This window comes from Eufriesea mexicana, unplaced genomic scaffold (genome assembly GCF_001483705.2).
Source record: "Eufriesea mexicana isolate 0111107269 unplaced genomic scaffold, ASM148370v2 scaffold4744748185, whole genome shotgun sequence".
In the NCBI taxonomy this organism is placed as follows: Eukaryota; Metazoa; Arthropoda; class Insecta; order Hymenoptera; family Apidae; genus Eufriesea; species Eufriesea mexicana.
Genome location: NW_016907938.1, coordinates 28,297 through 41,085, shown reverse-complemented (window position 1 = coordinate 41,085; position 12,789 = coordinate 28,297). Strand labels below are relative to the sequence as shown.

Here is a 12,789-nt window from a genome sequence, read left to right as displayed (position 1 = left end):
CTTAGATTGGAAAACTTGGGAAATTTACATATGCAAGTATTACCATCGTTTCCTCTACAATTAAATATCCCTAAAAGAATATTTTTAATATCGACGAGATTATCGTATCTATGATATAATACTCGCAATATTGATACCGATATTACTCCATCACCCAGAGAAACCCAAAACCACTAGCATCAACCACGACCCGAAAACCCACCATTCGCTCACCATCGTCCAATCCACGCCCCACTCCCTCGGGGATGCGATATTTATTCCGAAAACGCGATGAAATTTGCACGTGTACCCGGAAAGGCATCGCGATCGCGAAAGGGAAGCATATATAGAATAGGCATAATTCAAATTTAATAAAAAAGAAATAAGATCTCTAGGATTGGAAAACTTAGGAAATGCACATATGCAAGTATTACCATCGTTTCTTGTACAATTAAATATCCCTAAAAGAATATTTTTAATGTCAACGAGACTATCGTATCCATAATACTCGCGATATTAACCCTTTCGCTACGGCAGGTATCGTCGCAAAGTCTCTCCCGTAGAACGAAGCATCATACCAATGATAAAAACATTACTATCGTGAATCTTTAGCATTCGAGGCCAAGTCTTTTTGAAGGAAAAATAAAAGAGGAAAGACCGAGCATCGTATTAGCTCTTGCAATTCTTTGCGAAGAAGAACGGTAGCACTTGTCTGAATTTTTGCTCAATGTTTGTGGCCGATGACTATAGTCACCCGTAGTAGCAAAAGGGTCAATACCGATATTACTCCACGACCCAGAGGAACCCAAAACCATTCGCATCAGCCACGACCCGAAAACCCACTATTCGCCCACCATCGTCCAATCCACTCCCCATTCCCTCGGGGATGCGATATTTATCCCGAAAACGCGATGAAATTTGCACGTGTACCCGGAAAGGCATCGCGATCGCGAAATAGAAGCATATATAGAGTAGGCAGTGGACGATGGGATCGATCGATCCGCGGCGAGATCGGGTGGCGCAGCGTCTCGATGCGCCAAAAGGGAGGCATAAGGTCGTCGTGGCAGCGGTACCCGCGAATCGATACCTGTCTGCCGTTGCACGCGGTGTGCGATTTGTTTATGCGACGTCGGGGCGACCTTTAAAACGTCGCCATGACGGCCGGTCCGCGCACATGAGCTCGGCGATTCGTTGTATAACCGGTCGTTACGTAACGTCGATTCCGCACGGTTTCCTCCCGTCCGACGTCTATTCATTGTCAGGACAGAGTAATCGGAGAGTTGCCAGTGGCAGACGAGAGAGGACGCGTCGCCTCGGAGAGACCGTTCGATTCAACGACACCGCGATGAATCGACCAACGAAGGTCTCCATCGCGACACGGCAGCCTTGAATTTTCTCAAACAGAGAATGACAGCCGGACAACTTGGCGAACTGGTGGAGCAAGTTACCGAGCAGTAGGATCTCCTTGCAGGACCTAATTCTAACTTGTTGTGTCATGTTGTTGCGCTCGTGGTGTATTTAGAGGGATAGTTTCCGGTGCTTGGGCTTGTTGAGTAGATGCAAGGAGATGGCACCTGGCGGAGTCGGGATTAGGTTAGTCAGGAAGAATTAGGAATTCTTGGTGACTGGGTGACACGAAGCGTGACATGGTTTTCGATCTTTGCTGTCAAATTTTCGTCGATTTTCGCGAGATAATGATTTTTACTGAGATCGATAATATTTTTCCTCGATCTGTCGTAGTAATCGACGTCGAAAATTTTTGTTACTCGCTGTTTATTGATGGACGAGGTTGCAGGTATCCGTGAGAAAAGGTAAGGTAAATACGCGTATTGAACTCGAAATTTCTTCATCATTCGACAAACATGCTGGACGTGTAAAAAATCCCAAAATGACTGTCACAGATACGGAATTTGTACCGCATTTGGCGTAAACATAATTGACAGATGTTAGAAAAATATTAGAAATTATTCGAAACCATAAGGTGACATTGATACAGTGATTAATGCGAAATTAGAATCAATAGAGTATTCACCTGAAATAACGCGCAAAAGGTCTCATGTTCAGGCACCTCGATGATCCCTGTAAAAAGTAAATTTGCATCTACTATTTTGCAAATTTTCCATTTATCATCGCGTATCTTAATAATTTTTTCCGCATTTGCTACCGATGTATGCAATATTTCTCTCAAAGCCCAAGTTCGATGTGTATATTTAATTTATAAAAAGGTCTCGTGATCAACGTATGCGATATTCTTGTGAACAAACCAATTTGAAAGTCCGATCTTTCGCGTTTATGCTCATATTATAATTATTATTCGTATGATTGCAATCATCGTAATAGAGGAAATTCGCGTGTGCACTGGTAACAGTGCAGATGCAACATTGTTATTCTGAAAGAAAGGAAGAGAAGTCGGTATTTCTACCATTAAATCAGCGATAAATGTCAATGGACTTTTTGACATTCGTCTGCGAAATTACGCAATTTGTTTATTCATTTTCTGTCTGGCTGGCCCGAAGCGTGGTAGTATTTTTACGAGAACTGTTAGTTTCGCGTTTGACGAGGAAGCAATTTAAACACCTTTCCACTCGAGCGACAGAAGGCAGGGGCGGCCAGGTCGGGTCGAGCACCCGTGTCTTGACCCTATTTAGGTCGAGTCGTAATTAAATCCACTTTCCACTGCTTCCCGGCTGCATACTTCTGTCTTCATTCGACGAATACCTTTCCCTCGGAATCTGCCAGCCTTCCTTCCACCCTGCGCGTTTCAAAGAAGAGAAAACGGAAGAGAAAAAATGCACGAGAGAATTGTCATCGTTAGCACCTCGCGGTAATTACAATTAAGGGATTCGTTAAATCTCGCTCGCTGCTGCGAGCGGAATTAATCGTAATGGAAAATAGGAAACTGCGCGTCGCCATTTTCGTTGGAGGCTTCACGGAAGATGTCAGATTGGAGCTTTTCTTATCTTCGTTTTATCTTGCAAAATTTTAATTTATAAAAGATATACGTGTTAATTCGATCGATAAATAATGTTGCACTTCTGCTATAAATTTCTAGAAATGTCCGATTTTTTAAAATTTTCATACTCCATTTTCATCGACCCTTTCGATCATGTCAAAAATAAAACGAAATCAAAGATCGGGTCGCCATATTTTTCCCTACGTGTTCTTGGAACACGTTGATCCAAAAATGAGCAAATACGTAATTCTTGAGCAGAGTATCCGCGAATGCTCCCGTTTTTCAGCCGCGTCTGGAAAAGTTGGGAAAGAAGTGGACGATGCCCGGAAAAACAGGGCCCCGGCTGCCAAAATCGATTGCATCGGTTGCAGCACGTGGAGCACGGCACAGTTCCCCCATGCACGGATGCGCAATTACGCGTCGTTCATCGAAACGACGCCATCGAGCTCTCGATGGAAGGGAGCGCCACTCGAGGTATCGAGTGGCATAATTACCGTCAGACTTCACCGTCCCTTCGATTCGTCGCTGTACACCGCGAAAACGCAAGAAAATACGTCGGAGGCTGAAAGCAGGCTGAGAAAAGAAAGGATAGGATCGGTTGGATCTGTGCTCCATTGACTTGGTTCGCTGAAGAGCACTCCTCTGGCCCACATTCAGTGCCCCTTCAGCCACGTGGCCTCCATTCAGCAGCCGGGAAAGGGCGTACTCGTGGGTCTTTACGCGCACCTGCAACCAACCCCGGAGTTCTCACCCCCAAGGTTCCACGAAGGCCGGAAAAAAGGCTGTCCTTTGAATCGCGTCACCCTTCGCCGCGGCCTCCGCAGTCGGTTGGCTGACGGCTCGATGGGGGACCGCGGTGATAGGGTTGCGTGGATGTCGCGGTGACTCACGGGGGATGCTCTTTTTCGGCTCCAGCGCCGTAATTGTACCCCCGTGAAGTCGGGCCACGGGCTTTTGCGCGAAATTCAGGGGACCTGCGTTTGCTCGCGAAGTAGGAAGTTTGTCTTGGGCTATTTCCGACTCTCTGAAGTCGCAGGAGTAACGAACGTTCGGTTTATTTGGACTGCTTTCTTCCATGGCTGTGGATGAAGTTGGCACGGACGGGAAAATTATTCTATTTACACGTTGCGATTATTAACAGCTCTGCAGTGCCATTTTTGATTCCACGTTGAAGTTCTCGGTTGGGTACCAGAGCATGTGCTCTAGCACGGTTTCCTATGATAATTCTGTCATAGGGTAATCGACAGATTACCTATTTGCTAGATTTGAAGAGTCAGATGGACACATTTGTTGACATAAAATTGCAGAGAGTATGAGCGCAGTGATGGATACAGATGAGAGGTATCGACAAGCAAACTGTCAAAATTCGTGACAACATTCGTGTCTGCAAAAGGGTAGATCGAAGACTGCCTAATTAAGTACTTATTCCCAAGTTCGACGAGGACTCTCGCGCGGCGAAAAATGCAATTGAAATCTCGCCCCAAATTTTTAGACACACTTTCGGAACTATCATTAGCATCAGGCCTACTTGGAGCCTACTTTTGGCCCACTTCGGCCTTCCTTTCGGCTCGCATCGACACGACCCACTTCGAGTCCTCTTTGGGCCTGCTTTCAGCCAACTTCAAGCCTACTTCGATCTTATTTTCAACTCGCTCTCAGCCCGCGTGTCTGCATCAGGCCTAGTTCGAACCTACTTTGGATCTAGCCCAGTTCCATTCCATCCAGCCGCGCGGTGCCTGCCTTTTTACATCGACTCTTCTCAGAAACCATTTACCACCACCGGAGAACCCGCTCGCAGAGGCTGTCAACCCTTCTCCTTTCTTCGTTTCGCCAAACCCCGAGCACCGGGAGAATCACTGCAAAATCTCTCGCGTTACTCCCAGAAAATGTCTCGGGAGGATTCGATGCGATCAATGTCCAATGCTGCAGGGTAGTATAATATACCACGTAGGACCTTGGTCATCGAGTCACCCTGTATTTCCAATGACACAAAGACCAAAGAGATCCCGAAGTCTATTCAACCCCAAAGCCGCATCCTCGTCGCCCCTATTCGTTTTTAATTCCACCCAGAGGGTGGAACGAGAGTCTTGCCACTTAATTAGCAGTTAGCCAGGCTGCAGTTGTTTAATAGATGACTCAGACCACGTTGTAAAGCGCTCGAGACGAACTTGGTCCTACGCGATGCTGCCTGCGTGTAGTACTACTGGAGGCAGAAAGGGTGCAGCGGGGTTAACCTACATATCCAGCCACGGCTGCCGGAGGAGGTGGCTGGAACGAAAACATTTTCCCTTCGGACGGTGACTCGCCGGGGGTTGCCGGTGAGAGGGGTGGGAAAGTGGGTGTAGAGGCGGTTTCAGCCTCCACTTCCGTTTCTTGGCAAGTATCGACGGCTCTTGAGGAATGAGTTCTGCCGCGTTTCGAAAGATACGCGGTATGAGGAACGAGACTCGGGGCTACTCGGTGGAATGGTTTTGGTAATTTTGTCGGGAGTCGAGGTGGAAGCTCGATGGGGATGAAAGGAGCCGAGGAGAAATAGTTTGGTGGTTCGGTGTATTACTTATTGCTCTCTTCTTCGCGTTATATTTCGTATTTCTGCGCCTTCCTTCCTGGCGTGGTTTCATAGACTACGACGAGATCACTCGATTAATTCTGATAAAATCTGTACAGATGGCGTAAATGCTCTATTCTGGTCCTATTGTTTTTTAAGTGCTCTGATAGGCTGTGATGAGATTATTTGATTAATTTTGGCGAGGAAGACATCGACGAAGATTAAGGGGAATGTGTATGAGAACGGAAATAAATACCGTCGAGTGCATTGTGAACGAATCGTATAAATAGCCGCGGCTAATTTGTGCAAGCAGTCGTGTGTAAAGGTTGCACAAACCCTAAATTGTAACGTGAATGCCATCCGAGAATGAAGTGTATGTGCTCAATTCATTCACTTCCTATTCAACTTTGATTCGTCTGCATACTGATCCACGCGCTATTAATCCTCTATGGAACATAATGCATACTTGGAATTTGTATATACATGCACGCTTCCTATTCTTCTTGAGTCACGCGTCTATTAATTTCACTCGAGTAAACTATTTCAAACAAAGGGAGCTGCTTGGTGCGTATATCCAAGGGAAAATATAAATTGCCAAGACGAGAACCGAAAAACTCGTCGTTCCTCTAAAGCAACGAGATCTTTCTCGACTTCCGGCAGAAAATTCGAACATCACCAGGTCATTTGTCCCGCGATAAAATTTCCAGGTTAACCGCGTATTTTTTCGTGCCAAGACCGCAAGCATGGGACGCAAATGTGCCTCTCGCCAGCCACGAGGATGTCCCGTATTCGTAATTGAAAAATACCCACGGTGGCACGTTGTCCACCTGCGAGTTTCGGCCAGGTAGCCCAGTGTTATACGCGGCTAATGCCGTTACGAGGGACGAGACTTAAAAGCGAGGCAAAAATTTAGTTAAAAAGAAGCAGGAAGACCTGGAAGAACACTAGAGAGCAGTAGCAACCTCGCGAACGTTCTCTCGCGCAGCGTTACAAAATGGCCGCCGGTCCGGCGAACTCCTTGGAAACTCGTTGCGTCTTCCTGTGCTCTTTTCCTCTGGAACGTCCAGAAAGAGGGAACGGCACCGTGTCGGAATCGAGTTCCTATTCGAGACGGACTCGAAGGACGGGTCAGAAGAGCCTGGATGGTCGTCCAGCGATCCTCGAGGAGGGAATACGAGCGTCTGCGGACGATGTCGGAGATAAAAGAGGGAGAGGGCGTGGAGAAAAGGACAAAAGCTTATGTATAACGGGAAACAAAGAGAGCGGAATGGACACAAAGGGTGGAAACAGGGGAAAGAAACGGAAGAAGTGGCTGGGACCGAGGGGAAAGGAGAACAAAGAGGGTCGGGAGCAAAGGAAAGGCTTTCGCTCTCGATGTCGTTCGGGTTCAGAGAGCAACTTCCGCAATTGCGACGAGTACGCCGCCGCCGTGGAAGATGGCCACTCGGCCACGGCAGTAAGGGCAATCCGTTTTATTGGCGTTCGTTTCACGGTAATCGCGCGACCAGCTGAATATTCTTCTTGATACGCGCTCGAGCGTTACAAAGTGGACGCGTTTGAGATCGGACTCAGGACAGTTCGGCTGCTCCTCGTCTTCGCCGAGTTTCTCCGCCGACTTTTAGCCGATAGCTCGACCGGAAATGAGGATCTCGAGCAAGCTACGGCGTCTGAGTGCTTCTGTTCCCGTTAAGCATTTTTCTCGGCAAGAGACACGTGAATAGACGGAACTTTCGAACGGGGGTAGCTTTTGGGGGACCCGCTGATGGCCTGTTCGACAGAAGTTAGGATAGGTGAAGTTTTGCTCGTTTCTCGAGTGCCAAATTGGTGAAAAGTAATCGATATACGTGTTGGGATACTTTTTATTTGCGAATAGAGGGAGTAAGAGATGGTGTTTATTCCGGTATATTATTTATTACGATCGAAAAGAGACTTAGACTAGACTAATAACTGGTCTGTAATCGTGCAACTGACACTCGCACATCGACTCTCCTTCATACTTCGTAAAGAATTGCCTTAGGACAGCTCTTGCATCCTCATTTATACCTTGCACTCTGTCTTATTACATACTCGTGCTCTCTTTCTAAATCACGCATTTCTTTAAACTCTCAGACACCTTTCGCTCTTCACTTGCATTCGATACAGTCATAAATATCGTTATACCGTTCGTCATGGATCCTAGGCAGCTGTTTACTGTCCATCATCGGCTAACTAGGCCCAAGTATTCCCATACTTTCAGTCTCAAACCCTAGCATTCCTACCGAAGGTTATTCTGACAAACGATAGTGGAGTAAGACTAAGAATTAAGATCTATTATCTATCTTGACTATCTAAGCTAACCCCATCGTCTACCATTTGCCAAAGCCTCGCTGTCTAGAGTGGAGCACCAAGTATCTTGAGAGAGCCGAGAGCAAGACGTTTCCACGTTATCTAAGCAGGGCGATCGTTAAAATTCTCATGGCGCGTAATCGAGTTGGAAATTACCGAGGAGATGGAGGAAGAAGGGGCGAGGATTCAGATAAGAGGGCTTTGTCGCGGTGGCCAGGAAGCCTGGAGGAGCATTATGCGAATACGTCGGGAACGATTGGCTCTCGTTGGAGTCTGTTGAGAGGGCGAGAGCGGGCCGAGTAACCGGAATCGGCGTTCCGTATCAATGCGCGATCGTGAAAAGGAGCCGATAACACGGGCCCAGACGGGGTAAAAGCCACCACCTTTCGAAGATACTCGCTCCGGCACTCTTTTAATGTGATTTTGCACTCATTGAAAACCACTCGATCGCTCCATAGAGAGGTCTCCTTTGTGCGTGACTCGCGAATTTTTACGCGCAGCTTTTTCTCGCCGAGGGCTCGTTACGGATCGTTTCTCTCTTGAAATTCTTCCGAACGTGGCCAGAAATTGCAAAGGGGAATCGCGGTAGCTGAGAAATAATCGCAAGGGAGATAGGCAAAATTTGGTTAATGCGTTTCAAATTATTGCGATCCAGTACGACACGTTGGTCGACAGTTTTTAGAGATCCAATACCATCGTCGCGTTCGAGCTATCGCGACTTCGTTAACTTTGCACTTGGAAAATTTTCTTTACTAACGACACCAGTGGATACCAGTGCAACGGGTTAAACGTTGACACCCGATACATCCCTTAAGATAAGCTTAAAATCGAGAAATATAGAGGAACCAACCGATCTCTAACGATCGATCTCCCGTTTCACGTTACAGTCTCGCCAATCCGAGAGAACCGTCTAACGACCAACCAACACCAGACCCAAAAGTTCCACGCCCACTGTCGACGCCCGTGTCGCCTAGTGGCGCGTCGTCGTGGAGTCGCGAGGCGTTGGCGGCAAGACGGCCGATTGTGCGGACGTGCTGGGGAAGCAATTCCGCGGCTGCAAGGACCAGCAACAGCCCGAGGATTCTCCCAGCAAAGGGCAAGATGCACATCGAGGTGCAGGTGGCGCTCAACTTCGTGATATCCTACCTCTACAACAAGCTGCCGCGCAGGCGGGTGAACATCTTCGGCGAAGAGCTCGAGAAGGCGCTCAAGGACAAGTTCAAGGGACACTGGTACCCGGAGAAGCCGTTCAAAGGATCCGCGTTCAGATGTCTGAAGACTGGCGATCCGGTGGACCCGGTGTTGGAGCGGGCCGCCAAAGAGAGCGGCGTGCCCATTCAGGACGTCTTGGAGAACCTTCCCGCCGAGTTGGCCGTCTGGGTAGACCCCGGAGAGGTGAGCTATCGTATCGGCGAGATGAACGCGGTGAAGATCCTCTACTCCGAGACTGGAGACCCTCACGACGAGAGTTCGGCCGACCGAGAGGTCACCAAGACTTTCAATCCCGAGGCCCAGTGCTTCAGGCCTATCGAGACCGTAGGCTCGTCCCTGGGCCGGCTGAGCCTTAGTCCAAAGTCCACGTCGCCGTTCCCGAGCTCGCTGGGCAGTAACGCGAGCAACGGCTCGTCGAACAATCAACAGAGCGGCCACGGGTCCGGTTCCTCATCGGCGCCATCGCCGACGCCCATCACCAGCTCCTTCAAGGGCTCGCCTAGTCCTGTTCCGGCTTTCATCCCGCGAACCACCGCGCCGCTCACCTTCACCACCGCCACCTTCGCGCAGACCAAGTTTGGTAGCACCAAACTGAAGACCAGCAGCAAACGGACGAACAGGTTGGTGAACCATTCCTGCAATCTTTCCGTGGTTAGAGAACCGTACACGTTGGTCCCCCCTTGTCGGTGGTATACGTACTTGGTACTCGTGGCTGTTTCCTATTAATTCGGACCAATATCTTTGTATCTTTCGTCGATGCAAAATGAACGATGAAAGTAACTCGAGTCAAACCACTGACGTTTACGACTACGAAATGTTCCCTCTTACGAGACTGACCGAGATATCGATATGAAGGGTAATCTTCGTTCGACCAGTTTCCCAACTTGCCTCGCGCGATGTAATCACGGTTTACCGTACCAAGTACGATCTTACCACCGAGCCCGTAGACCAGTATCGGAACCGTAATCCCGTCCACGAGACCCGTGAGTAGATTGCCGAACAGACAGATGAACCGCACGTCATCGTGTTGTTTCAGAATGTCCCCCACCGAGTTCTCGAACTACATCAAGCAGCGTGCCATGCAGCAACAGATTCACCATCACCATCATCATCAACAGCACCAACAGCAGCAGCAGCAGCAGCAACAGCAGCAACAGCAGCAGCAGCAGCAGCAGGCGGCCGCTGGTGGCCTGCCAGTGTCACAGAGCTCCCCTCGCAGTCGCAGCCTGTCACCGGGAAGCATAGTGGCTGGAGCCGGTCAGCAACACACGGATCCGAGCGCGTACTTCTTCCAGCACGGGCCAGCCGCGTACCATCCCCAGTTCTCTCATCGCAACATCTTCGACTCGTCCAGCCACGGCGGCTACCTCTCCGCTGATCTGTACACAGGCGTGAACTTCCCGTCGTCCTACCTCGATCCAACGACGATCGCCGGCCATCAGTTCTACGGCGGCAGCGTGAACGGAACCAGCAGCGCCGCAGGCAGCAACGGGAACTCGCAGAGTGCCGGGAATCTCGGCCCAGTCGGCTCCGCCGTGACGAACAGCAACGTGAACGGGTCTGGACAGCAACAGGACAAGACAGCGCTCGTAGAGGGCCTGAACAACTTTGGCCTCGGCTCCGTGGCGCCTTACCCAGCCAGCCAATACCAGCACCTCCTCGTAGCCAACTAAAACCCCGCGCGAGTGAAGACCAAGTGTCTGGCGCGACCAGAGTCCCACTAGTTCCCACTCTGTCTCTCTCCGGCGGAACGAGACATCCAACCGGAAGCCGCCACGGTAGCTCTGCATAGTCAACCCTTAAAGAATCGGTCATCGTGCGTGGTCGTTGTCGTCGTCGTCGTTTGTCGTGATCCTTCATCGAGGAATCGATACGAGCTCATCCACTCCCGCTTTTCTCGCTCGATACGAATCCGGATCAGTCGAGAGGGAACCCCAGTGGTTGGTGTACCTCTCTCGCTAGTCGATCGGCGGACAGCCAGTCGATCGGCACACCGTCGTCGTTTGTGCGCGAACAACGTGCACGATGGCAGAGAGACAGGGAACAGAAGAGGAGAGAGACACCTTCGGCAGAGAGGACGCAATCAGCACCGAGGAAGACACCGGGTCGACGCGCACGCGGATCAAGACGACCCGACTATTCGCGAGACAGAGAGATAGAGCGATAGGAAGAGAGAGTGGGAAAGCGAGAGAGAGCTAGGGAGAGAATGAGAGAGAATACGAGCGTGTGCGAGAGCGAGGTTACGTGCAGCGTGTAGAGAGGGATTCAAGTTCGGTGCGCCTGTGTGCTGAAGCGTGCGTGCAAGTCGTTTAGAGGAGAGTAGCGGTGGAGGAACGAAGAGGAGGAGGGACTGTTCGATGCGACGGGACTCGCGAACGCGAACTTTGCGACCGACTAACGTACAGAGAGCCGCGTGTACCTAACATTCTGTAACCGGAAACAACACGGACACCACGGACACCACGGACCCGATTGCGATGGCGCTGCGCGTCCGTTCGACGAATGGCTGCTCCCTGTGTCGCGTTCTAACCCGCGTCGGCCATCTTGCGGCTGACGGACGGGCAGACGGTCGCGAGAGAGGAAAAGAGTATCGCGTAAGCGAACTCTGTTATGCCACAGAGACCAATTCGTGATTTCGTTCGTGGTTCGAGAGGGGCAGAGAAAGAGAGGTAGAGAAAGAGAGTGAGAGAGAAAGAGAGAGAGAGAGAGAGAGAGAATAAAGGTCGAACGATGCGCCATGCGCCTACACATGGGACAGCGAAAGAGCCAAGAGACACACACGTGCGCGACGCGTACGTAAAATTCCACACGGGCCAGATTCACACGCAAACGGACACACTCACTCCCACCCATTCACCTGGCGACCCCCACGTACATACATGTACACACACGCATATATACGTCTACATTTGCTACGCGAACACACGGAACGCCCCGCCTGCTGGTGGCGTGGTGACACCCGCGATCGCATACACACGTACACACAGGTATTATACACACGGACAAGGCGAAAGACACAGGAGGGCGGGGTGTGCGGACACTTAATATCGCGCACGACTTCACCAACACGTACACACAGATATTACCAACGTGTAATAATTTATTTTTTCACTGGTATAGTCGGAGAATTGATATTGAATATATCTGTAGAGCCTATGTATTATATTCAAAATATGCACTCACTTCGCGGGTTCTCGCGAAACGGTGTAGGGACTACCTGTAGCCGCTCTGTCGAAGCGTCGACGAACGAACACCCGGGGACGCTGAGTCGCGTATACACGTATACACGTTTCCCGGTGTATTCCTCTCGTTCTACACGACCCGAAGAACGATCCAATCCACGATCGAGAACACCAGAGACGAAGAGGACCGAGGAATTTGAAGAGAGGAGAGCAAGAAACGGGAATCGAAAGTATAGTACTCGCAGGATCGTGGTAAGAAGACGAAGAAAAACACTGGCTGCCGTGGGATTCTTTCTCGATCGAGTCGCAGATGGTGCTCGCGGTTCCATACCGTTCGGAAAACTCGTCCTCGGTACGATTTTACATTTTATTTTTATAATAAATGCAGTAGAGCGTAGGAGAGAAAAAAAAGTGAAAAAAGCGAGGCAAAAGGAAGAGGAGGGAGTAAAGCGGAGAAGAAGGATGGCGGCGTGTTCGCGCGAGCAACAACATGGCCGCGCTGCGTCGCTGCCTCGCCGCGAAACCGTGCGCTTCCGGTCCCGAGATTAATCTCCCCGGAGATTTCCTTTCGACGCGACGTCCCCGTCGTT

At 49.9% G+C, this 12,789-nt stretch overlaps 1 protein-coding gene across 3 annotated transcripts in view; it reads left to right on the top strand.

The window, feature by feature from the left end:
- Positions 1-11,936, top strand: part of LOC108546399 (protein Tob1) — a 140,744-nt gene extending 128,808 nt beyond the window's left edge. For all 3 annotated transcript variants that reach the window (XM_017898464.1, XM_017898463.1, XM_017898468.1), the window contains 2 exons: positions 8,693-9,637; positions 10,054-11,936. In XM_017898464.1, the coding sequence (XP_017753953.1) occupies positions 8,907-9,637; positions 10,054-10,690 (1,368 nt within the window). In that variant the 5' untranslated portion in view covers positions 8,693-8,906 and the 3' untranslated portion in view covers positions 10,691-11,936. The remainder of the gene's footprint in view (positions 1-8,692; positions 9,638-10,053) is intronic.
- Positions 11,937-12,789: the final 853 nt, after the last annotated feature.